Consider the following 22,676-nt stretch of genomic DNA (forward strand, 5'->3'; position numbering starts at 1 on the left):
CGATCTCGTGAGGCAAGCTGGACGAAGAGAAGGGCCGCTTGTGGCATCCCAGCCAGATGTAGTAGGGAATGGATCCCAGAGTGTTGTTGCGCAGATTAGCCGTGAGCACGGTTCCCAGGCGGTATTCCAGGTAATCTCGGCGGCCGGGCTCGAGGGAAACCCGGTCGAGGTCAAACCATGCACGCCAGAAAGTGCGGCCGAGGTAGTTGACATGGCGGCCTACCATCCCGCCCGTGTGGTTGCGGAAGCTGACGTCAACCTTGGACTGGACGTAGAAATCAACAACACCCATGATGCCATGGGGCGACAGAAGTGACATGAGCGAGTCGATGACCGAGTAGTAATCGGGCTGTGGATACGTTAGCAGCTGACATTGTGAACGTCCCCCCCCCCGTGGTAATTTACGCACAATCATCGAGAGACTATACGACATGGTGAGCAAGTCTGCGCCGCCGTGGTCGGGCCGGGGCTCGAAGTAGCTCGGAGACGAACGAATCGGGCTAGCCCGGCCGCCCGAGAGACCATTCTCATAGTCCTCGAGGCGGAACTTTCTCGCGTCCTCGCAGACGACCTTGACGTTGGTCCATCCAAGCCGAGCGAAGCGCTTGCGGGCGACTTCGCAGAGCGAGGGCGAGAAGTCCACCAGGTAAACGCTGGAGAAGAACTCGGGCACGTTGACAAACTCGGACATGGCCTCAATGTTCCAGCCCGTGCCGCCGCCAACCTGAGGGCTCGTTAGGACTTTTGCTTTTTTAACTTGAAATTGGGGTGGATGGGAAGCCCACGTCAACCCAGATGCGCTTCTTCTGCGCGCCGCCGTCCTGCTTCTCGGCCTTGAAGAGGAGCTGCGCTGCGGCGAGCGCCAGCATGTCCTCGCGGCCCTTGAGGAGCGCCTTCCTAGTCACATCGTACTGCCGGTGGTGTCAGCGGTTTGGGACTCGGTGGTGAGCTGTCGGCTGCTCGTCTGCGTAGGCTGGTTGACCCCCGACCCGTTGGTGACGAGAAGGGGGCCAGCCAAAAGCATGAGTCGTTATAAGGGAGACATACAGCACCGGCCTGGCCAGCGTAAAACGATTCTAGGGCACCCTGCTGGCCGCCTTGAGCGGCACGCGAGTGCGGCTTTAAAAAGCAATTGTAGCAGAACAGCAAGATGGACTTGACGACGCTAGGCTCGTCAGGGTTGCCATCCTGATGATGCTTGCTTGACAGCTGGTAGAAGCCGATGGTAAAGAATACCACACCGGCAAGGCCAGCAACAAAGATTTGGGGGCTGATGATGCTCTCAGGGGGCGAAATGTTACCACCAAGAGAAGCCATGGTATTCTCTCATGCTTGGCAGAGAGGCAAACGTGTTGAAACGAGTCTTGGGTTGAATGAACAGCCGCGGATAGAGGGAAAGGAGAGAAGAGAAGGGACGTAGAGAGATGGGAGAGAGGGCAAACTAAATAAATAGCTGTGTTCCCGTCCCAGGAGCAGCACCCACCCACACACGCACACACACACGCACACACGCCCCCTCCCCCCCGAGGCGAGTCAAGTCGACTTTCTCCTCGCTCCTCAAGGATGCCAGATCGGCAACATGGTCCCTCGAGAACCCTACAGACGTTGAACCAGCAGCCGCCTAGCACACACGAGCCGTGAATCGTGACCCACCTAGTCCCGGGGTATGTGCAGAGTGGGCTCGGGTGTGGTGTGCCGCCGTCGACCAATCGCTTGACCACATGTCTAAATCCACCGCGGGCTGTGCGTTGCACGTTAAGAACGAGCCGTGCGTACAGACTGTCTGATCCCAAAGTACTGGTTTCGAGTCGTTTGTCGTGTGTGTATCAATCGATAGTTTGCGGGGAGGTGTTGCCTTCGATCTCATGCTGCATTCCTCGGATATCGAGGTGGTTTAGTGACGCTCAGAATTGAGCTGAAAACCCGACTTTCGCCCTGTCTGGGTCTTCATCCCGTCCTTGAAAAGCAAGGTTACCTGTCATAAGGCATCCTGCAGCACGGTAGAGCGACTGTGGACAGCGCAGACATTGCCAATATCGAGCAACTTGGCCCTGGACCCCCGATCAACGGCCACAATACACTACCGTTGCGGATGGGGCCTGCTGTGAAACACGATCTCATGGCAAGCTGCCTGCTTCCGACGTGGGAATGTCAATTGACCCAAACGCCATCCGTTACCCTGCCATGCACGCCATGCTAGCAATTTGGTATGGACCCTTCTGGTTACATGCGGTGGCAGCTGCTCGCTCGCCTGTTATCGGCCAAAGTTTTGTGAGTGGGGTTGCTTTCTGAGGCCAATCGGGAAAATGCATGGAGCCACGGGAAAGCAACAGCGGCGCCATAGGGTACCCCTCCCCTGGGCGCCCAAGACGCCTTCCGAAAGTTATTCTTGACGACACCGCGCTTTCCCTGCTGGAAACATTGCCGCGGGTAGAGAAGAGATGCGGCTGTTGATTGACTTACAACTTGGATGCGCTGCGATGGTGTTGGAGTTGTGTTGCTTGGATGAGGAAGTGAATAATGAATAACTACAGTCTGCCAAACGCAAATCTCCGTCCTCTCGAGTCCGCCACCACACTGAACGCGCGAGGTATACCTCTCGAGGGGACCATTCATTACTTGTATATACCCCAAAGTATGCTTTTTGCTGCTTGGACGGCACGGATGGGGGGTGAAATAACCCCGCGAGGCAAACAGCGACATGCACATATTATAGCAATTGTTGCTCTTCACTTCGGTGCCGAGGAAGAAGTGGTTGAGTTGATACGGCTTGCGGCAATTCAACCATGACAACCTCCCTCAGCCTCAGCACCTTTCCAGATGCACGGTTCCTCTGCCCCCAGACTCCTAGACTCTCTTTGCTGAGTCATCAACATACCTCTTCTTGCTGGTTGAGCTGGTCTTTGGCGTGATCCGCCCGCGGCCTGGCAGCCCCGCTCGGTTTCACAACAGCCTGGAGCGCCGAGACCAACAGGGGTGGGTGCGTCTTTGTGGCCAAGCTCCCGTCATCATTGGATGTGACGTGCATGCCTTGTGAGCCTCCAGCAACGACCGAGCCTCGCGACAGCTCGCTGAGAGTAACAAGACGCGCCAGACGCCACCGTTGTTGCCGCGTGCAAAAATCGGAGAGCCTTTGTTCCCAGCAGTTTGACGCGCGAGAAGAAGGTGACTGAGTACGACCCAGGAATTGAGGATGGCTCCATCATCGAGCCAGAAGGGGACAGGGAAGAAGGGGGGTGCCAGCGCAATTCGCCAACAGCAGCAACAGCAGCAGCAGCGGAGCCGCAACACCACCCCCGGCCCCGCGCCCCCATCTGCCAGTCTTCCTCCATTCGAAACTATCGAGACCGAAACCATCGAGCTGCGTTTTGATATCTTTCGCAATCTGACCTTCGAGGACATGGTGGATCCACCCGCCTCTAGCACGCCGATCCCCGACTCCAAAAGCCTCGACGGCATCCTCACGCGTCTGCAGCGACTGGGCGATGTGATAGAGAAAAGAGGAAGCCATTGCGACCGCGGAATGAGGCTGCTCGCTCTGAGCCGTAGGCAGAGGATGGATGAGCTCGCCATGGAGCGGGGCAGAGAAGAAGAGCGGAGACAGCGTGCCGCCGACGACGGGGAACGCGAAAGAAAATCAAATAAGAAGAAGCGCAAAGGCGCAGACTCGCTCGCACCCAATGCCGGGAACACGGGTTAGTCACCACCATTCATCCCAAGTTTTGTTTTTTTTCTGTCCTGTTCTTTCGGACCGTGTGATTATTTCGCAAACCGTGTGAATGCGGTTAGAACTTGCGCTTTGCATTACCCACTTCTCCTCGAATCCGGATTTGCAAACCAACCCGCGACCTTCCTGACTGACCGTTGCAACCAGAACGATCATCGCCCCTCCGCGACTCGACAGGAAAAGCTAGAAAATTATCTCGTGGCAAGGACTCGGCTAGTTCCTCACTTTCGCCGGTTGCGCCCCGGACGCCGAGCAACATGGACGTCGAGGACAAAGCCAAGACCGAAGCGAACGACGACGACTCTAGTTCTGACGATGGCCGTCCGCCACCCCCCGCGCGGCCGCAAGCCAATACATTCGGCGATGATCCTTCTACGTTCCCCGACCCGACCGTTTACGAGATCCTACCCATACAACCGGGCATGACCGAGGACGAAATAAAAGAAATATACTCGGTCGCAGGATACCCCAAGAGCGACCTGGCAGACCTCATCGCCGGCGATCCCCCAGACAAAGACTTCAGTAGCGCCAAGCCCAGCAACCAGATCAACTTCAGTACCTTCAGCACCTACATCGAGCCATACTTCCGGCCCTTCACAGAGGAAGATCTTGCATTTCTTCGGGAGCGAGGCGATCGCATGATACCATTTGTCATGCCGAAACGAGGCAAGAGACACTACACGGAGATTTGGGCCGAGGAGGATGGTGGAATGGCCATCGACTCATCACCACCGGGCAAACTGCCGCCCAACCAGGCGCGCGGAAATATCGAGAGCATGGATGGATGAGGTGGCCGAGACTGACAAGCTCTCCGTCGGCCCCCTCCTGTCACGGCTCCTCCAAGCCATGCGTCCGGAGCATCGCGCACCACCAGCCGAAGACAAGCCGAGTGGTCTCAACGGCATCGGCGGCGATGGCGACGGCACTAACGGAGTCGCTACCTTTGACTTTAGCTTCGGCGATAACCCACCAACCAGCCAATCTAACGGCGGTGCTAATGGCGTCAACGGCACGCCCTCTCAACGAACCCCGACCTACCCCCACAACCCCCAAGCCCTTCCGGCCGCAACCTACATGCCAGAGTCCAACAGCGAACCCTTGGAAAAAAGGCCACCCACCCAAAAACTAGACTACACCCAAGTCGACGAACGCATTAAGCAGGAGCTCCGCCATATCGGTTTCCTCCCTCTCCTCTCCCAAGACGCCCCCAACACCAACGGCGGCGGATCCTCCAACAACCCAAACGGCACCAACTCCTCCGGACCCGGCGGCAGCGGCAGCGGCGCCAACAACGGCAGCAACACCAACGGCGGCAGCAGCCTATCCACCGCCGCCGACCCCGCCGCAACAGCCGAATACGACGGGCACTACGACGACGAGGTCGCCGCGCGCATGCGGCTTCTCCAAGCCCGGCTGCGCGAGCAGGTGCTCGTCAACGGCGCGCGCAAGGCGCGCCTCACCGAACTCGTCAAGGAGCGCATGGCCTTCCAGGAGTACCAGACCATCCTCGAGGACCTCGACTCGCAGGTCCAGGCTGCCTACCTCAAGCGCACGCGCACCATGGGCAAGAAACCCAAGAAGGCCCGCCCGGGCCAGTCGGCGGCCGCGGCCGCTGCTGCCGCTGCCGCTGCGGGCGGGGGTGCCGGGGCGGGTATGGCGCGGCCGGGGATTGGGGATCTGACGAGGACGGTGATGGAGCGTAGGAGGCGAAAGGATTGATAATATTGGGACGGTGTTCGATGATGAGGGGCTGGCGAGGGTGCCGCGGGTGCGGGATCCGGATAGTACGATTTTTAAGCCGGGGGAGATGGCGGAGTTGATGACGAAAAGAAGGCTTGGATTAAGGAGTGGAGAGGATAGTCGTGGTGGTGTAACGTTCCGGGTTGGATTCCTTCCTTCCTTCCTTCCTTTTTTTTTATTTTCCTTTCAGAAAAAGAGAAAAGAGACTCGTCTTTTCCTTTCGTGGGCGGCCGCTCGCAATCTGTTCCGCTTACCTAGCCAGTGCGTTCGGATGGTCTGCCTTTTGGTGTTTCGGTCGGCGGTTTCTGGGGCGTTCTCTCTCGCGGATGATAAGGCGTATTACCGTGTCGTCTGATGTATAGGTATCCCATGGGCAATGTGTGGTGTTTTAGGCGTCCGGGGCAGATACCTATGTCTAGCTCTCCAGTATCTTTTTGAGCAGGGTTTCGGTTTTATATTCTTTTGAAGCAACCGGGGGTGTGTGTATCCTAGCGCGCGTAGTCCGAGAGGGCTATAAATGGGGAGAAACGGTTGGCTTTCCTGGGTTGGTGGTTGATGATGTGAGAGACAACGAAAACAGGCGGGGGTAGGAACTCGTTTGGTGGTATCCCAACTTTCAGTATACATTACCCAAAGTTGGTATATATACAAGCCCGGCCCAGCCCCAGGCGTGAACCTCCCATCCCACATGTCCATCGCCGCACGAGGTATGCATTCAACCCGAAAATCCAAGAAAAATCCAAGAGGGTATCCTGCATTCTATCCGCTTTAACTACTTCCAAAAAAAATCTTGACAGAAACCGGAGGTTGCCGCTTCATGAGAAACCCGGGAATATCCTCGTGCGTATTCGTTGCCCTGCACAATTGTTAGCTCAATAAGTCCCTCCAAGAGTATACCAACATCACGACGGGACTTACACCTTGTTATACGGGGGCCCCCGTAGTCGGGTTCATAACCAGCCAGCTCCCGCATTCGTTCTCTTGCTAGCGCGGTGGTGGCGATTTGGGTAGTAGCGTTGACATCAGCGCCATCATCTGCATCAGCAGCTGCTTGGCTGTTTGGCGGTCGCAGTTGCAGCCGGATAGGCTGTGGTGGTTTCTTCTTCTTGGGTTTGGGTTTGGATTTGGTCTCCTTGAGTTCGGTCGAGGTGGACGACATACCGACCCCCCGGCCGCCGAAGAAACTGCTTTTAGTGGCCGCCCACCGCCCTTGGCGTTTCGCCGGAACAGTTTCTTCGCTGTCGTCCAGGACCTCAACGTGGCCGCGCAGTCGTGAGATGGCACGCTCCCGGCGCACCATGTCGTTGGTGACTTTTGGGCAGTATCCCTCGGGAAGCATGCTCGCTTTGCAGATGGGGCAGAGGGAGCTGATCTCGTGGAGGAACTGATCGATGCACTCGGGATGGAAGATGTGGCCGCATGGGAGTTCGCGGATGACCGTCACCCGATTTTCGTAACGCTCGAGGCAGATTTCGCAGTTGGGCTGGTAATCTGTCGCAGTGGTAGAGGCCGTAAATGGACTGCTCATGCCAAAATCGGAGACTGTGGCGGACTGTGCAGCTCGGCTTGCCGCGATGCCCTCTGCCAGGTCCGTACCGCCTGATCTCGTCCTCACCCGTGTGATTCTGGGCGGCCGTGGGGACGAGGGCGGGCTGGCAGTATCTGGCTCGTAATGGTAGGTAAATAAAGGAAACTTTTTGATGTGACTTTGTGGTACTGTGAGGTGCTTGATCCCCATGGCTTCGAGATTGACCTCTCCCGCAACGACGCGGCGCCGAAGGCCAACGCGGCGCCAAGCCTGGACGCCGTGCATGAGAATTGATGTCGAGGTGATGACGGTGAGAAGCACACCGATGATGATGAGGACGTAGGCCCAGGTCTCGAGACCTGATGGTGGCGTGCTTAGGTCGAGTTCGGTCCAGATGCGCAGGTAATCTTCAGGGTCAGCCAAGTAGCGCTCACTGATGTTGCGGCCAAACGGAACCTCGGTCACGTTCCCCGAGTAGAGGCTCAGGTGCTGCATCATGACCTCGCCAACCATGCCGGAAACGGCGTAGACGGGCCAGTTGGTTCGTGTCATCCAACTGTGCCCGCCGTCAATATGCCATTCGGTCGAGTCGGTCGACGGCGGCGCACCGGACCCGGTCCCGGGCTTGTAGAAGAGGAAGGCTCGTACGGGAGCGGCTCGCGCAGCATCCAAGAAGGCCTCTGCGCACCGGCCGTTCACCCAAGGGGCGATGGCGACCAGGTGGTAGTTCATGGGTGGCAGATTGGCCTGCCTAACAACGGACAAAGGGACATGGGATGCCGTCTCTAAGATACAGGAGTCGCCAAAGGAGAGGTCGGGGACAAATAATAGGCCCGCGACAACACCGTTCGCAACGGGGGCGAGCCTGGTGGAGAGGGTCGTGGTGTTTCCAGCGAAACGGGCCGAGTACGCCATCTGGCTCTGTTACTGAGTTAGGGGGGGGTTGTCTAATCGATACAGCGTGTCAAGGTAGGCAACACAACATACCGACAGCGCGGTGATATTCCTGATGACGGTACTCGAGACCGTACTGGCCCCCTTCCATGACGGGTTGCTAAATAAAAGACTATCATCTCATCTCATTAGTCGGGCTGCGGCACCAAGGTGTCAAAATGCAGGAGGACGCAAGCCATTGTCGACGAGGCAAGTGCAGTGCACCCTAAGGCATGCTGTGCTTTGCATTTGCAGATTTGTAGTAATTGAGGATGAGGGTGACACAAGGCTAGGGTAATATGTAGGTATGTAGTGTCTAGGGAGACACAAAGCCAGGTTGGCTCATGACGACGACGACGCGGTTGTGTTTTCCGGTGAACATCGGCAGACCGGGCCGCAACAACCTGAGCCCGTCGCTAGGGGCGGACATGTAGGGATGGTATGGGATGGTATGGGATGGGTTAAATATGGAAGAAATAGACGTACATGACATTGCGTATTTCATCCAGGGCTGTCAATGGAACGTCAGTTTGTCGGGTTCGTCTTGCGTGGATGGACTACCTAGGAAACTGAACAATTGAACCCCGGGCTTGGCGCAAAGCTTGGCTCAGCCAAGGGGCGAGGCCTCGAAACGGGAAACGGGAACCCATCGCCAAGCTGCTGCCCGAGCCCGAGAGGGTCGTAAACTCGAAACTCCAAACTCCAAAACCACCCCCAAACTCAAAACTCAAACTCACACATTGACATTGTCGGACATGTCGAAGGGCTTCAGCGATGGCCCTGGAGCATGACGGTCGCAGGCATCCGCCTGGTGAGCGGAGGCGCAGGTGCGGGGCGACAAAAGATGGGTTTAGTTATTTGATAGGATGCAGAGGAAAGGAACAAAAATGCTTCGTCCAGAGCTCAGGGAAAGCTCAGTCCAGGGAATCGAGTGCAGAAGGAAGAAGCCGAGCAGAGCCACAGAGCCAAGCACCGGGGCGGGACACCGGGGGTTTTGAATGCCAAGAGGTGGTGCCGCGTGCTGGGTTGGTGCTGGGTTGGTGCCGGGTTGGTGCTGGGTTGGTGGTGCTGGTGTGGTGCTGGGGGTGGGCTGCTGGCTGCTGGTTCCCGGATCCTGCAGGGCCGACATTAGCGTTAGTCTATTCTCGGGTCCCCTAACCAGTCTAGGCTGTTGATAGCACAGAACCGAGGAAAAAATAAACTTTGAGGAAATATGGGCAGTTTGTACGAATTATGTATGCACATACATCCATACATGAAAGATATTATTGATGGCCGCGTAACGGACTGTTCGGCTGCTTCGGAAAGAATCGCAAGGGGGGCTTTCCCTCTAAGCCACCTGCACCTTCCCTGACTCGAGCCTGGGCAGCGCGAGACTTGCCTATGGAGACTTGCCCGCCTATGGAGACTGTCCTGCCTGCCGGATTCCCGGGGATGGATCAATCAATCATGGTCCTTGAAACTGCTTCCCGATTTGGGAACGTTTTACCGAGGCGAGCTGGCCAAACAGATCTTGCCATTTCAGGGCCTGACTTCCCAGTTTCTGTGTCTCTGCCCAACCAGGCGCCAGACTCTATCAAAAAGGGGTTGGTTGGCGCGTGATGTGGAGATGCACGCGAGAGGTCATTTTTCTTCTTGCCTGGTCTTTTCTCCCCCCTGCTTTTTATGTAATCTGTATGGACGATTAACTAACTCACTCCAGCAAATCCAGGTACGTTAACTATGAATATAAATAAGGTATCTGACTAATGTTTCCGTTGCTGTTGAGGATTTTTTTACTTCCTTTTGTTTCTCCGAGCCCATACATGTTATGAGGCTTTCCGCCGCGCAAGGCTTTTTTGTATGGCCAGCCAAACCTGCTCGATGGGTCGGCAGGCAGCAGTGCCTAGACCGTTCTCCATCATCGCGTGCATTCCCAATGTGACTTCATCCAACGCTCGGGGCTGCCGGAAGAAATGACAAGTCGCACAAACATGCAATTGCAACATATTTTTTTTAATAGTACCTTTCTCTGCTCCCAAATAGGTTAACAATTTTCGGTTCCCGATAACTACACCCCTGTCCCAACTTAGAAACGGATCCTTCTGCAGTGTGATGAGAGGAATGAGGCTCTGATGAGGGGTCGAATACATTCGACGACGCCTCTCCAAATGAGAGCCGAAGCCTTCTTCCATCTCAATACACACGAGGCCAGGACAGTGACGCACCTCCAACCACCATGGCGCCCCTCGCCACCGAACCGCGCCAGGTTCTCACCGTCCTGAACCTAGCCCGGCGCAAGGCCCTGTACACGCTCCTGATCGAAATCACGGCCTTCATGCGCTCGCAGCTCGAATTCCACGAGCTTGCGGGGGGAAACTCGGGCACCGCGCCGCTACTAATCGACCCCTCGGCCGAGAACAGCATCATCATCCCCGCGGGGGCCGGAGCCACCGACAAGACCCCGCCCAACCCGGCCCTCGTGCGCCTGCGCGCCGCCGCCGTCGAGCAATTTGACGGTTGGCGCAAGGACGTGCTAGCCCGGCTCAAGGAAGTTCTATCTGCGCCCGACGACGCCGCCATTGTCGAGGAGCGCCGCAAGCGCACCGAGCGCATTGCTCAGCTGCAGCGCCAGAAACAGCAGCAGCAGCAACAGCCGCAACGAGGCGGTAGCAGTGGGTCTGCCGGTCACGGGGCGGATCTACTCGGCTCGTGGGATGCGTGGCCGGAGGAGGGCGGGGATGGTGGGGTAGGGGGGTCGGGGCAGGCGAAGGATGACGGGGAACAGGAGGACCCCGCCGCGGCCGTGGCGCGTCTGCAGTCGCACTGGCATCCCATTCCGACGCGGCTAGTGACCCTGTCGGAGGAGGACCGCAAGGAGACGCTCAGCTGCGTGCTGCTGGTGCTGCTGCTGACGGGCCACTACTCGGCCGACTCAAGAGCGATGGCCGTCTATCTCACCTCGGCGCTGGAGCTGCCGTTGGCTGTGTTGAATGCTGAGGAGGTAGAGATTGCGGTATCGTTGGTTGAGAGATCGGCCGAGGCGGAAAGGCAGCAGCAGACCATGTCTGCGGAGGCCGAGGCGGAGAAGCGGAGGCAGCAGAATCAGGCGAGCCGGTACTGGAAGGTTGGGTTGGCCTCGGTGGCAGGGGCTGCTCTCATTGGGGTTACTGGCGGCCTTGCTGCTCCCGTTGTTGCGGGCGCGATTGGCGGCATCATGGGGTCGGTAGGCCTCGGGGGCGTTGCGTCTTTCCTGGGTATCTTCTGGATGAACGGTGCGCTTGTGGGGACGCTGTTTGGCGCATTCGGGGCGAGGATGACGGTAAGCCGGGCCACACGCTGTCCCTGAGAGTGAGCTAATACTCTGACCAGGGAGAAATGGTCGATCAATATGCCAGAGAAGTCAAGGACTTCCGCTTCATCCCCTTGAAAGACGAGTGGGGCACAAGGGGCAGCAGTAAGAACGACAGGCGTCTCCGAGTAACCATCGGCATCAACGGCTGGCTAAGTACGAAAGACGACGTTACCAAGCCATGGCGCGCCCTCGGTGATGATTCCGAGGCGTTTGCTCTGCGGTACGAAATGGACAGCCTTTTAGGGCTCGGCAAGACATTGCGGGACTTGGTCTCTTCCTACGCCTGGAACACGGTCAGGGTCGAGATTCTCAAAAGAACCGTTTTGGCAACGCTGTGGTCTGCTCTTTGGCCAGCCTACCTTCTATCAGCGGCTTCCAGCGTTGATAATCCCTTCAGTCTCGCCAAAAACAGGTCAGAGAAGGCAGGTGAAATCCTTGCTGACGCTCTCATCAACAAAGTACAAGGCGAGCGTCCGGTCACGCTTATCGGCTACTCGCTCGGCGCCCGGGTTATCTACTCGTGCCTCCGCACCCTCGCCGCGCGGCGGGCTTTCGGCCTGGTCGACTCGGTCGTCTTTATTGGCGCCCCGGTCCCGTCTAACCGACAGCACTGGCAGATGATCCGCACCGTGGTATCCGGCAAACTCTTTAACGTCTACTCTGAGAACGACTACCTCCTCGCCTTCCTCTATCGCGCAACTTCCATGCAGCTTGGGGTCGCCGGTCTACAGGAGATCAAAGACATCGAAGGGGTCGAGAACCTGAACCTTACGGAAGAGGTTCAGGGGCACATGCGATACGCCAAGATCATCTCCAAGATTCTCGCCAAATGTGGTATTCCCGTCGTCCGGGGCGCTGACGGGCCGATCGAGGAAGACGAGGACATTATCAAGCTGAGCGACCTCGACAAGGAGAGCGCGAACCTGATCGACCTCGACGGCCCAGACCTCACAGCTCCTCCCCCCAGCATAAGCCAGCCGGCTCGTCCGCCAGTGCAATCCACACCAGCGCCCCAGCCGCCCACCGCCCAGCGTAGCAAACAGCGAACGACAGTGACCCGGGCAAAAACATCTACCATGGCAGTCACCCAGGATCTACTAGGCCTCGACATATCAGACACCCCCGGGCCAAGCCAAGACAGCACACCGAAGCCCGCCATGCCGCCGCGCCCACCGCAAGCTACCATTCCGCAACAGAACCCAAGCCCACCCAAGCCAGTAGTACCCTCTAACCAAACAACAAACACCACGCCCCCAACCCCTCAACACAAAACTGCCAACCTCCCACCGTATGCGGCGCCAACCCGCGCAACATCCACAGCATCAGCGCCTGCTGCCCCGCCCTCGCAGATGCCAGTCCACGCGAGGCCCATTCTCACGTCCTCATACAGCCAGAACGCGGTGGACAATGTTGATGATGACGATGACGACGATGACAGTGACGAGGAAGGTGGGATGGGGATCAAGATGGTGGATAATGATGATGGTGGCTTGGAGTATTGCGACCCGACGCCGCTTGAGGAACATTCGAGTTGGAGGTGAGGCACACACGGGGAGGAGGGGAAGTGAGTGGGAGCAAGTAGTGTTAGTTGGGAGGGGGATGGATGAGCAAGGTTTATGGACAACATGCGCCCAACAGAAGTCGTATTGGAATAATGCACTGAACATGTGCGCAACCAGCGCCCTCGTAGCCCCTAACAGGTGATATGGAAGATATGTATCTCTACTCATCCTCTTCTTCCTCCTCATCCTCATCTTCATCCTCTTCTTCTTCTTCTTCCTCTTCCTCTTCACTTTCCCCCTCTCCCTCTTCATCGTCACTCCCCTCCATATCCTCATCCTCATCCGCCCCACTCTCCCCCTCATCACGACCATCCAACGCCTCCTTCTCCTCCTCCTTCCGCTTCTTATCCTCCTCCTTGCGCGCCTCCTCCACCAACCGTTGACGCTCGGCCCTCAGCTTCCGCTGCGAAACCACAAACGCGCCGAGCGGCGTGCGCTCCCATTCCAGGTCCTTGAGGAAAGCGTCGACCTGGGCGCGGTCCTTGGGGGCGAACTCGACCTTGGCGCGCTTCTCCTCGACAAACTTGGCGTTGGCCTCGAGCTTCTGCACGAGCAGGACGAGGGCGGAGGCCATCTTGCCGTTCTTGTTGCCGCGGCCGGGCTTGCGGCTCTCCTTGAGCCAGCGCTTGAGGCTGATGACGACGGGGAGGGCGAACTCGGGGAAGGCGACGCTGCGCGCCCAGAGCACGAAGAACTCGGCCAGCAGCTCGACCACCTGGTCGCCGACGCCGTCCTGGTAGACGCGCGTGCGCAGGTACGACTTGGGCGCCTTGTAGGCGACGGCGAAGTCGAGCGGCCGGAGCGTCGACGACTTGGGCGGCTTCTTCATCTCGGCTGAGCTGAGCACCTCGAGTAACGCCGACGCGAGTGGGATGTAGGTGTCGGTCGCGCGCGAGAGGCGGAGGAGCGAGCGGATGAGCTGGAAGCGGAGCGGGAAGTAGAGCGCGGTGGGGATGAGGCGCATCGCGCCGAGGGTGACTTGGACGAGCGGGTAAATGAGGAGCTTGAGCTGGCTTTCTTTGCCGGCCTCGGCTTCTTTGAGAGGGCTGCAGTGCTCCGAGAGGACGCACGACCAGAAGTCGAGTGAGTGCACGTATTGCCAGTTGTAGACGGAGCGGTACGAGTCATTCTTGTTGTTGACAATACTGTTCCGGAGGTGGATGGCAAGCTGGCGGATCGAAGCGAAGGCCGTTGTGTAGCCTAAGCTCTGGTCGAGGCCCCAGAGCTCGGCAGCCGAGTTCTTCATGAGGTTGATGCCCTGGATGGTGTTGGCGTTTGTGAGACGGCTGCCTGGACCAGGCCTTGATAGGCGGCTTTTAGGACGACTTCTCTGACGGCCTTGTCGCCGATGACCACGAGTCGGCGGATCACTAGGAAAGCTGTTATCCTAGTGGTGTCGGAGCTGGCAGACTGGGACCAGAAGGCAACGACGGTTTTTATGAGCATCTTGAGAACTTTCCTGAAGGAAAGGAGGTATGGTAGAAGCGGTTGCAGCGCCGATAATGTGAGTTTGAGCGTTGCCTCATCGGATAATGTGCCAAGCAGCCGAATAATGGAGGCGGCAAAACTCTTGATGAGAATCGACAGTGTCTTGAACTTCTTCCCCTCGGTTTGGACATATACCTTGCCAGCAGCCGATTCCTTAACTGGGACATGGTGTTGGAGGACGTCGGGGATCCCTTTGAGCGCAACAACAACAATATCATGGAATGCCTCTGGGCTTGTGATGCTGTACCGTTGTGGGTTCTCCTCGTCGGCCTCGTTCAGGTGTGCTGCGCAGCGGAAGGCGATCACAACTTGGCGGGCGGTCCTGAGGGAGCGTGTCGCATCCATTGAAGCCTTCCACTTCGCAACCATTGCTTGTGTGAGCTCCCTGTCGTCTCCTTCCTCTTCCTTGGTAGCCTTCTTGTCTTTTTTCTGTTTCTTCTTTGGTTGTTCATCTTCATCTTCGCTGCCACTGAGCTCGTCGACCTCGGCAAGATCTGCGTTTTCGTCGAAATCTAACGCCTCCGGGTCGTTCTCCTTCAGGAACTTGTAGAAATCCGGGTCGTTTTCCGCGAGCGCGTCCATGGCGCTCTTGGACATGCCCAGGTCTTCTGCATCGCTGATGTCGTCGGCGTCGGGCTCGCTGTCGCTGCCCACGGGCTCGTCGTTGTCCGAGATCTCGGGTTCACTACCGCTCTCTTCTGTCCCATCTTCTTGAGCGTTGGGCTCGCCCCGCTTGCGCTTTCCCAGCTTTGGGGAAGATTTGGTCTTGTCCTTGGACTTGGTATCGAGGATTTCGAAGCCGCCCTTGAAGAAGTCGTCGACGCTCATCTCATTCGTCTTTGCGCCCGGCTTCTTGCTGACAACCTTCTTCTCGCCATCGCCGCCAGGCCCCTTGAAGAATTCGTCATCCTGCGATCGCTTGGCCTTCTTCTTGTCCTTGACTTGCTGTCGCTGCTTGATCTTGGCGACCGTCTTCCTTTTCTCAAGGACGCCCTTAAGATGGTTCTTCTCGAACTTCTTGGTCGCTTTCAGGTTCTTCTTTGAGGTCCCCATTGTGGGCGACAGGTGCGCTCGGGACGCAGTGTGCGATTAGGTCAGGCAATTGAGGGTGGTTGACAGGGGAGTTCATATGAGGTTCTAAACTTTTTTTCAAGACTCGCGAACTGGGATCCTTATCGTGGGGTCTTATCGACGGAACACTTGTACGCTAAACCTTGAATGGAATAGTTTCTGCTGCGATCGGTGGGGCGCCCCTCCATCTCCATCTCCAAACCCGCCCCCACTGTGTTTTTAGCCATCTTCGACCATCATCCTCGATAACGATAACAGCTCCTCGTGCTCCGTGTCTAGCATTGTGTCTGACAGACGATTAGCCGATCCCACTGTATCCGACCATCACCATGATACCACGGCAACCTTACGCGCCAACACCGCACAGCTATGTTCCCGACTCGACGCTGTCAGCAACCATCAACCTCGACGAGGTTCGCGCCGCAGTGTCCCATCCCACACCCAGCTCCCTCCCGCTCGCTGACCGAACGGTGCCATAGGAGGTCAAGCTTGCCGACACACGCGCCGAACGTGACTTACAGGACTCCCTCGCCGAGATCTTCAGCATCATAGTCACGATCGATGAGCTCGAGAAAGCGTTTCTGAAAGATGCCATCCCCGAGGCCGATTACACCGAGATCTGCGAGCGGTCGCTGAAGCAGTACAAGTCCCTGGTTGCCGATGAAACGGTAGCAAAGGCATTTGTGGGGTTGGAGGAGTTCAAGGCCGAGTGGGATGTATGTCTTGGTGCTGGAACGGCAGATTGACTTTTTAGGGAAGCTGACTGGGCTTTGACCATACAGCTCGAAGTCCCCCGCGCAACCGAGAGGATCCGGGTGGGCATGCCCTCGACTGCCGTAACGGCCAGCTCTGGTGCCGCCCCTACGCCAGCCGCGGCGGGGAACACCAGCGGTACGCTGATTTTGGAAGCGACACAAGATTTTATCACATTCTTAGATGCGCTACGGCTGGGGTTGCTGGCGAAGGACCAACTGCACCCCCTCCTGACAGACGTCATCCAGTCAGTGAACAAGGTGACGGACCGAGACTTTGAGAACAGGGGCAAGATCGTGCAGTGGCTCATCACGCTGAACCAGATGAAGGCGACAGAAGAGTTGGGCGAGGACCAGGCGCGGGAGTTGGAGTTAGACATCAACTCGGCATATCAGGGGTTCAAGAGCACCCTTTCATAAACACATGGTTCCAAACGATCCCCGTGATGATTGAATTACACCAGGAATGTCCAAAAGCTCGGGTATACAAATTCCTCCTCAAATATCCTCCTCACCTGCTCCAGGACAAACCTCTCCACCTTACCCACATTCTTCAGACTCTGTCTCCCGCTCTCCCTTTGCCCAATCTCACTCTCCACCCTAATCTCCTGCAACAACCCTCCAAGCTTAGTATTTCCCGACCCAACCCACCCAGCCTGTTTCTTCTGCTGCTTCTGCTGCCCCGCCCCCGGAGTCTGCCCCTGTCCCTGTCCCTGTCCCTGTCCCTGTCCCTGTCCCTGTGCCTGACTTGGCCCCTCACCAGGAGAAGACAGCCCCTCCTCCCCATCACCACCAACAGCGGCGGCCGCGTCCTCGGGGCTCAGAAAACAAAAATGCACGCGCTTCCTGATCTTGGCCAGCACGCCGACGCCGTCAAAGGTCAGGCCCGTGATGCTCAGCCGCACGGGGATGCCGACAAAGCTCGGCATCGGGTAGTCCAGCAGGATGTCGGCCGTCAGCAGCAGCTTGACGTCGCCGGCATAGCGGATCCGGAACACGGCCTGCATGTCGTCGATGCGCTGCTCGCGCCACCGCGGGTGGCCGTCGTCGTTGTCTTGCGGCTGCTGCTGTTGCTGCTGTTCGTTGCTGCCGCTGAGGGCGGTGGCTGAGCCTGGGGCCGGAGTGGTCTTGTCGCGGGTTGGGGGGGCGGGAGGCGCTGGCTGAGGTTGGCGCGAGGGTGGAGACGCTGTGTTTCTCCTTGAGGGAGGGGACGCCTAGGGTGGATGACGAAGGTGGTGCGAGGCTGTTGGGGTTCAGGTCTGCGACGGAAATGGAGCCCTGGGATGGGTTGCGGCTGTGGTTTCGTTCGGGCTGTCGGCGAGGGCTCGTACCAGCTCCTCCAGGATTGCCAAAGTGGGTGAGGTTCGGTACGGAGGAGCTATGCCCGTGGCCTTCGAGCCAGTTGGCGGTGCTGAGATGCTGGGCTCCGGCTACTGCGGCGAGAGGGGTTTGCGTTCCAGAAAGCCCACCCCCGAGGTGTGAGTGGAAGTAGTGCAAGTTGGAAGTCCCACCGGGAATCCCAGGTGTCGACACACGCATGAACGGGCTGCCCATGTCACCGTTCCGTAAACTTCCCATCCCAGGACCCCCGGGACCCCCAGGACTGCCGAACATAAGGTGCGGGGGAAGATGACCGAGATTTCGAACATCACCACCCAAGGCCTCTGAATCGTCTGTTCGCTGATGGCGCTCGCCCTGGCTTGGCGGTGCAAGATTGTTGTCTACGGCATCTTCCTCTCCTTCCGAGTCGTCAGAAGCCACATCGGAATCGACATGGTCTTCGTAGAAGTCTGGTAATGGGTCGGTGATATCCTTGAGTTCAAGCTCGGGTGGAATGACGCCGAACTGAAAATCGTGCACCGTGACAGATTTGATGAAGCGCGGTAGAGGCACGGACTGGAACTTGGTGTGAATAAAGTCCCGGATCTGGTCTGCCAGCTCCTGCCCATCGGGGCCGCCCGTGACCGTTTCCCAGTTAAGGTCTATCGACATGGAAAATGTGTCGATGGGTCATTAGATGACGGATGGTCTTTCAACTTTTTGCTGCTTTGTTTGACCTTGACTAATGTGTGTTGGAACTCACAAAACTGCAAGGCTACTGATAGAGGTCGTCAGTTGTCAGTTGCCATTTAAGGTTCGCCAGGTGCTAAGTTTTGCAAATACGAATCCCAAAAAGTTGAATAAAGAATCGGAGTTCACCAAACACCATGAACAAAGGCAACGGCTAATGCAGATGGATGTAAGATCGGCAAAGAACCAGGCGCACCAGGATATTATATAGTTAATGGGTTGGGTTTGTTCTGATTGCTGCACCTGCAACCTGAATACCTCCATGCTTCGGCCTCTCCCAATTTGGATCCTGCACCCTAACCCTTCCTTTCCTCAAACTGCCGATTTGTCTGAGGATGGAACCTTTCAACTCCACACCTTCGCTCGCCAAGCACCAAAAGCTAGCAGCTCTCCCCTGCGTCGTCCCGGGCAACGACACGCTCATCAATCAACAGGACGCAGTTGCCATCCCCACAGTCAAGTCCTTCACCGCACCGAGTCGCCGCGGTTGCAGCCAAACACAGCACCTGCAAGTTACTGATTTATCACCGCTTGCTGTAATATTTTTTATGATCAATTGGTGGTAGCGCCTTCCTTTTCTCTTAATTAGTCCCCCCATCTATTTAGCATCACGGCGACAACTCCTAGCATAAACCACTACGATGGATGCACAGTCACCGCCAAAAAGGATGACACGCGCCCGGGCTGCGGCAAAGTCAACTGAGCCCGCCACAAAGCCTACCCGTGTCGTGACGGCTGCCGCCAAGGCCAAGACGGCCCGCAGCGCATCCACCATCACCACTGGCACCGCGAGAACGACCCTCAAGAGGAAGAGCCCGTCTGACGACGACGACAACCACGAGATGCAGCCGGCCAGGAAGATGACCGTTACAGACGCAAAACCTGCCCGGGGTCGTGGCCGGCCGAAGAAGGTTGTCGTCGAGGATCCTGCACCAGAGTCGGAACAGGAACCAGCACCTGCAACAACCGCGAGGACGCGTGGGAGACCCAAGAAGGTCACGGAAGCCCCTGTCGAGGAGCCCGTGAAGGCTACCAAGGCAACCCGTACCAAGAAGGCCGCAGAGGACACCAAGACTCCCGTCACTGAACCCATCAAGAAGACTACCCGTGGCCGACCGGCAGGCACAACAATGACAACAACCACGAAGGCACCGGCAAAGTCAACTGTGAGGAAGACAGTCAAGTTTGAGGAACCGGAGAAGGAAAACATGGTGCCGGCTACGGCCGCGACACGGAAGGCTTCAACCAAGGCCTCAGCGCCTGCGCCCACTGCTGGGCTGCGCGGAAAGCCGGTTCGTAAAGGAGCTTCTGCCACAGCCACCCGGGCCGCCCGCAGCACCCGAGGAACCGCCGGCTCCGACGAACCAAGTGACAAGACGGAGCAGCCGATGCCGCTGAGCCCTAAGAAGGTCAACCAGTTGACGGTGAACCGCGTTGAATCTGATGATGAACTCGGCATGGACGAGAAGATCCCGGTTCGGCGCTTCAAAAAGCTCCCCGTCAAGCTGTCCACTGGCAACGGCAAGCCGGCAAAGGCCCCGGCCCTCGTGCTGGGAGAGAATGACGAAAATGCGATTGAGATCAACCGGCCCGAAACGGAGGTCAACCATATGCTTGCCACCCCCGCCAAACGCATGCCGGCGTCTCCCTGGAAGGGCAGCATTCAATCGCCAGCGAAGCGCGTCGAGGGTCTTCTCTTCACATCATCGGTGCCCCAGGTCGATGGAAAGACACCACAGGTCCCGACAAAGACAGGGCTTCTTCAGTCCCCTGCGAAGAGGCAGCCGCTCAACTTGAACCCCCTTGGATCCGACATCGCTTGTGGGCCGAGTACGTCTCCGGTCAAGTTATCCTTCCTCTCCTCACCGGCAAAACGACCACCAGTCTCTCCTATCAAGGCCCTGCCTCGCCTCATCGAAGAGGAGGGGCCCATGAATCAGACCCCTGCCCCCAAACCCACTCTCCTCGCCAGCCCGTTGCCCCGTGAAGCGCTTGACGACTCTGAGGAAGCACACGGCGCCACAGAGGACGCTGGTGACGATGAAATTATGCCCGATTCGCCCACGAGGCTCAGCTTTCCAGGCAGATTATCGGCTGTCCTACCACGGCATGCAGACCCGACCTTGACACCATCTGTGCCGGCAACGCCTGAAATGGTGCCACAACTCGATGTCCAAGAAGGTTCCGTTGAGGATGCCGTTGAAGATGCCGTTGAGGACGCCGTTGAGGACGCCGTCAAGGAAGAAAATGAATTCGAAGGCTCGGAAGAGCCTATGGTTCTGGATGACCCTCCGGTTGAGGTTCCGTCAGAGGTATCTGCCAGGACCACTCCTCCGGCGTCTCCCAAGGCCGTCAACCCTATGTTTGAGCTTCGAGAAAAGGACCTTCGTCCTTACGACTCAGATTCTGAAGAGGAGTCCCCCGTGAAGCACGGCAAGCCCACTTCTCTCTTCAACGCTTTGCCGGCCACCCCGTGCCCCCCTTCGGGAAGGCAGTTCAAGTCAATGCAGTCGGCAAGCCGGAGCACGTCCAAGAAAACTCAAGCGGAAGATACGCTTGGATTTACTCCTCTTGCACAGCAGCTTAGTGGGTGGGCGGCCGGCCCCAGCCCTCTGAAAACCGGCGTACATTCCGCCTCACCGATCGTCTTTGCGGCAGTCGATAGCCAAAGACACGTCGCCTCCCCTGCGCGCACAGCGGGCTCTACTCCGACAGCGCAGAACACCTTTTTCGAAGATGAAATGCACATTCGACCAGAAGCCGCGGAGATCGAAGAGGATGCTGCCACTGAAGTCGAGGACAACGACGAGGTGATGCTGGAAGACGTTTCATTCACCGAAGAGGACATGGAACTCGCGGCCGAGGCAAATGAGATGTCGTTGGCGGAAAAGGAACAAACCAGTCACAGCATCCATGACCAAGACGATTCGGTCTCGGAACCCAGTCAGGAGTATGGCGACGAGAACGCCATCCCCATGGAGCCCACGCCTACCACAGGCAACTCCGTGTATGCGCCGGCAATCCCGCCCGTTACTCCCCAGCGCGTCATTCGCCGCGAAGTCCACACCGTCGCAAAGGTGCCCCTTAAACCCGCAGATGACTCCACGCCTCGCTCCAAGCCCGCGAACCGCCGCCACAGCGGTCTTCCCCCTACGAGACGGTCCGAGCGGATAACTAGGAATTCCGCAGCTTTTTCGTGCTCTGAGAACAAGGGGGCCGACGTTGTGCCATTTGAGGATGAGACCACGGAGCAGCCCGAGTCTGCTCCTATAACACCTCAAAAGCCGGACATCTGGTCCACGATGGGCACTCCAGCGCGGACGCCCCGCCGAGATCTCAACCCGGCGCTGCTCCGCGGCGCTGTGGTGTTTGTGGATGTTCACACCAGCGAGAGCGCCGACGCCAGCAGTGTCTTTGTGGATCTGTTGACGCAGATGGGTGCTCGTTGCGTCAAAACGTGGTCGTGGAACCCCAATAGCTCGTCAGATGCCGGCGCGGATTCGAGGGTGGGCATCACCCATGTGGTTTTCAAAGATGGCGGCAAGCGCACGATGGAGAAGGTGCGCGAGAGTCGCGGGTTGGTGCAGTGTGTGGGTGTCACCTGGGTCTTGGAGTAAGTGCTATGTAATATGCCCAACGTTTGCGGAGATGCTAACATCACTCTCAGTTGCGAGCGCGACAACCAGTGGCTCGAAGAAGCACCTTATTATATCGACACTTCGTTCGTCCCACGCGGCGGCGCCCGCCGGCGCAAGAGCATGGAGCCACGAGCGATTTCGAACCTCAACGGCAAACCGCGCAACAGCCGCGGCTCGCAAGCTACACACCGCACGCCGGACAACAACCGCCGCGCCAGCGCCTTGTGGGTTCGGTCCCCCGAGAAATCTCTCAGCAACGACGGCGAAGATGGCAATGCCGACGACGAGGACGAAGACACCGAGTGGGGTTCGCTCACCCCGGTGCCCAAGACCCCGGCTCCCGAGACCATCGCGCGTTTCGCGGCCAACGTCAGCCCCGGCCCGGCCACTCCGTCCAGCGTGGGCAGTGTCGATAGCGATGACACAATCGGCCTCGACGATGATGCTCGTGGACAGGAGATGCTCATGCGTACCTGCCCGCCCAAGCGCACCACCTTTGTGGAGCCGGGCCACGGTATCCTAGGCAGGCCGAAGGACGAGAGCGTGCACATGCGGCTGATGGCTGCCCGCCGCAAGAGCTTGCAGTTTGCGCCCAAGGTGGGGAGCCCGCTGTCGAAGACGTGGAAGGCGTGGAACTAGACGGGGATGGTTGGGTTGTACGGCATTGTACCTTTCAATAATTATATGGGGGAGGCAGGGTTGTTTGGTTTTGGAGCTGGTTGGGAAAGCATTCACTGTACCGGACCAGACGGACAGTGTCACTCATCTTAGATTCTGGCGTCGCCTTGTGGGTCGGGTCGACTTTGGAATGGGGTTGGGCGTTTTACTGGGGT

The 22,676-nt window shown here is 57.8% G+C and overlaps 7 protein-coding genes across 7 annotated transcripts in view; 3 read left to right on the plus strand and 4 right to left on the minus strand.

Annotated features, from left to right (window-relative positions):
- Nucleotides 1-1,317, minus strand: part of CHGG_01752 (uncharacterized protein) — a gene marked incomplete at both ends in the record, with an annotated part of 2,772 nt that extends 1,455 nt beyond the window's left edge. Inside the window, 3 exons of the mRNA XM_001220972.1 lie at nucleotides 224-349; nucleotides 410-724; nucleotides 913-1,317. Coding sequence (XP_001220973.1) covers nucleotides 224-349; nucleotides 410-724; nucleotides 913-1,317 — 846 coding nt within the window. The remainder of the gene's footprint in view (nucleotides 1-223; nucleotides 350-409; nucleotides 725-912) is intronic.
- Nucleotides 1,318-3,193: 1,876 nt separating this feature from the next.
- On the plus strand, nucleotides 3,194-5,446 carry CHGG_01753 (uncharacterized protein; the record flags this gene model as incomplete). Its single annotated transcript, XM_001220973.1, has 3 exons — nucleotides 3,194-3,695; nucleotides 3,875-4,432; nucleotides 4,503-5,446. The coding sequence occupies 3 exons, from the start codon at nucleotides 3,194-3,196 to the stop codon at nucleotides 5,444-5,446; spliced, it is 2,004 nt and encodes a 667-aa protein (XP_001220974.1).
- Nucleotides 5,447-6,282: 836 nt separating this feature from the next.
- Nucleotides 6,283-8,685, minus strand: CHGG_01754 (uncharacterized protein; the record flags this gene model as incomplete). The annotated part of the gene is made up of 4 exons (XM_001220974.1): nucleotides 6,283-6,323; nucleotides 6,386-7,916; nucleotides 7,983-8,049; nucleotides 8,666-8,685. 4 exons carry the CDS (start codon nucleotides 8,683-8,685, stop codon nucleotides 6,283-6,285), a joined length of 1,659 nt encoding a protein of 552 aa, XP_001220975.1.
- A 1,461-nt stretch (nucleotides 8,686-10,146) lies between these two features.
- On the plus strand, nucleotides 10,147-12,803 carry CHGG_01755 (uncharacterized protein; the record flags this gene model as incomplete). The annotated part of the gene is made up of 2 exons (XM_001220975.1): nucleotides 10,147-11,229; nucleotides 11,280-12,803. The coding sequence occupies 2 exons, from the start codon at nucleotides 10,147-10,149 to the stop codon at nucleotides 12,801-12,803; spliced, it is 2,607 nt and encodes an 868-aa protein (XP_001220976.1).
- A 181-nt stretch (nucleotides 12,804-12,984) lies between these two features.
- On the minus strand, nucleotides 12,985-15,365 carry CHGG_01756 (uncharacterized protein; the record flags this gene model as incomplete). The annotated part of the gene is made up of 2 exons (XM_001220976.1): nucleotides 12,985-14,064; nucleotides 14,121-15,365. The coding sequence occupies 2 exons, from the start codon at nucleotides 15,363-15,365 to the stop codon at nucleotides 12,985-12,987; spliced, it is 2,325 nt and encodes a 774-aa protein (XP_001220977.1).
- A 533-nt stretch (nucleotides 15,366-15,898) lies between these two features.
- CHGG_01757 (uncharacterized protein) lies at nucleotides 15,899-18,127 on the minus strand (the record flags this gene model as incomplete). Its single annotated transcript, XM_001220977.1, has 3 exons — nucleotides 15,899-16,279; nucleotides 16,651-17,262; nucleotides 17,321-18,127. 3 exons carry the CDS (start codon nucleotides 18,125-18,127, stop codon nucleotides 15,899-15,901), a joined length of 1,800 nt encoding a protein of 599 aa, XP_001220978.1.
- Nucleotides 18,128-18,846: 719 nt separating this feature from the next.
- Nucleotides 18,847-22,482, plus strand: CHGG_01758 (uncharacterized protein; the record flags this gene model as incomplete). The annotated part of the gene is made up of 2 exons (XM_001220978.1): nucleotides 18,847-21,818; nucleotides 21,873-22,482. 2 exons carry the CDS (start codon nucleotides 18,847-18,849, stop codon nucleotides 22,480-22,482), a joined length of 3,582 nt encoding a protein of 1,193 aa, XP_001220979.1.
- Between the last annotated feature and the right edge of the window lie 194 nt (nucleotides 22,483-22,676).

The sequence above is a fragment of the Chaetomium globosum genome, genomic scaffold, assembly GCF_000143365.1.
Source record: "Chaetomium globosum CBS 148.51 scaffold_1 genomic scaffold, whole genome shotgun sequence".
Classification (NCBI taxonomy): domain Eukaryota; kingdom Fungi; phylum Ascomycota; class Sordariomycetes; order Sordariales; family Chaetomiaceae; genus Chaetomium; species Chaetomium globosum.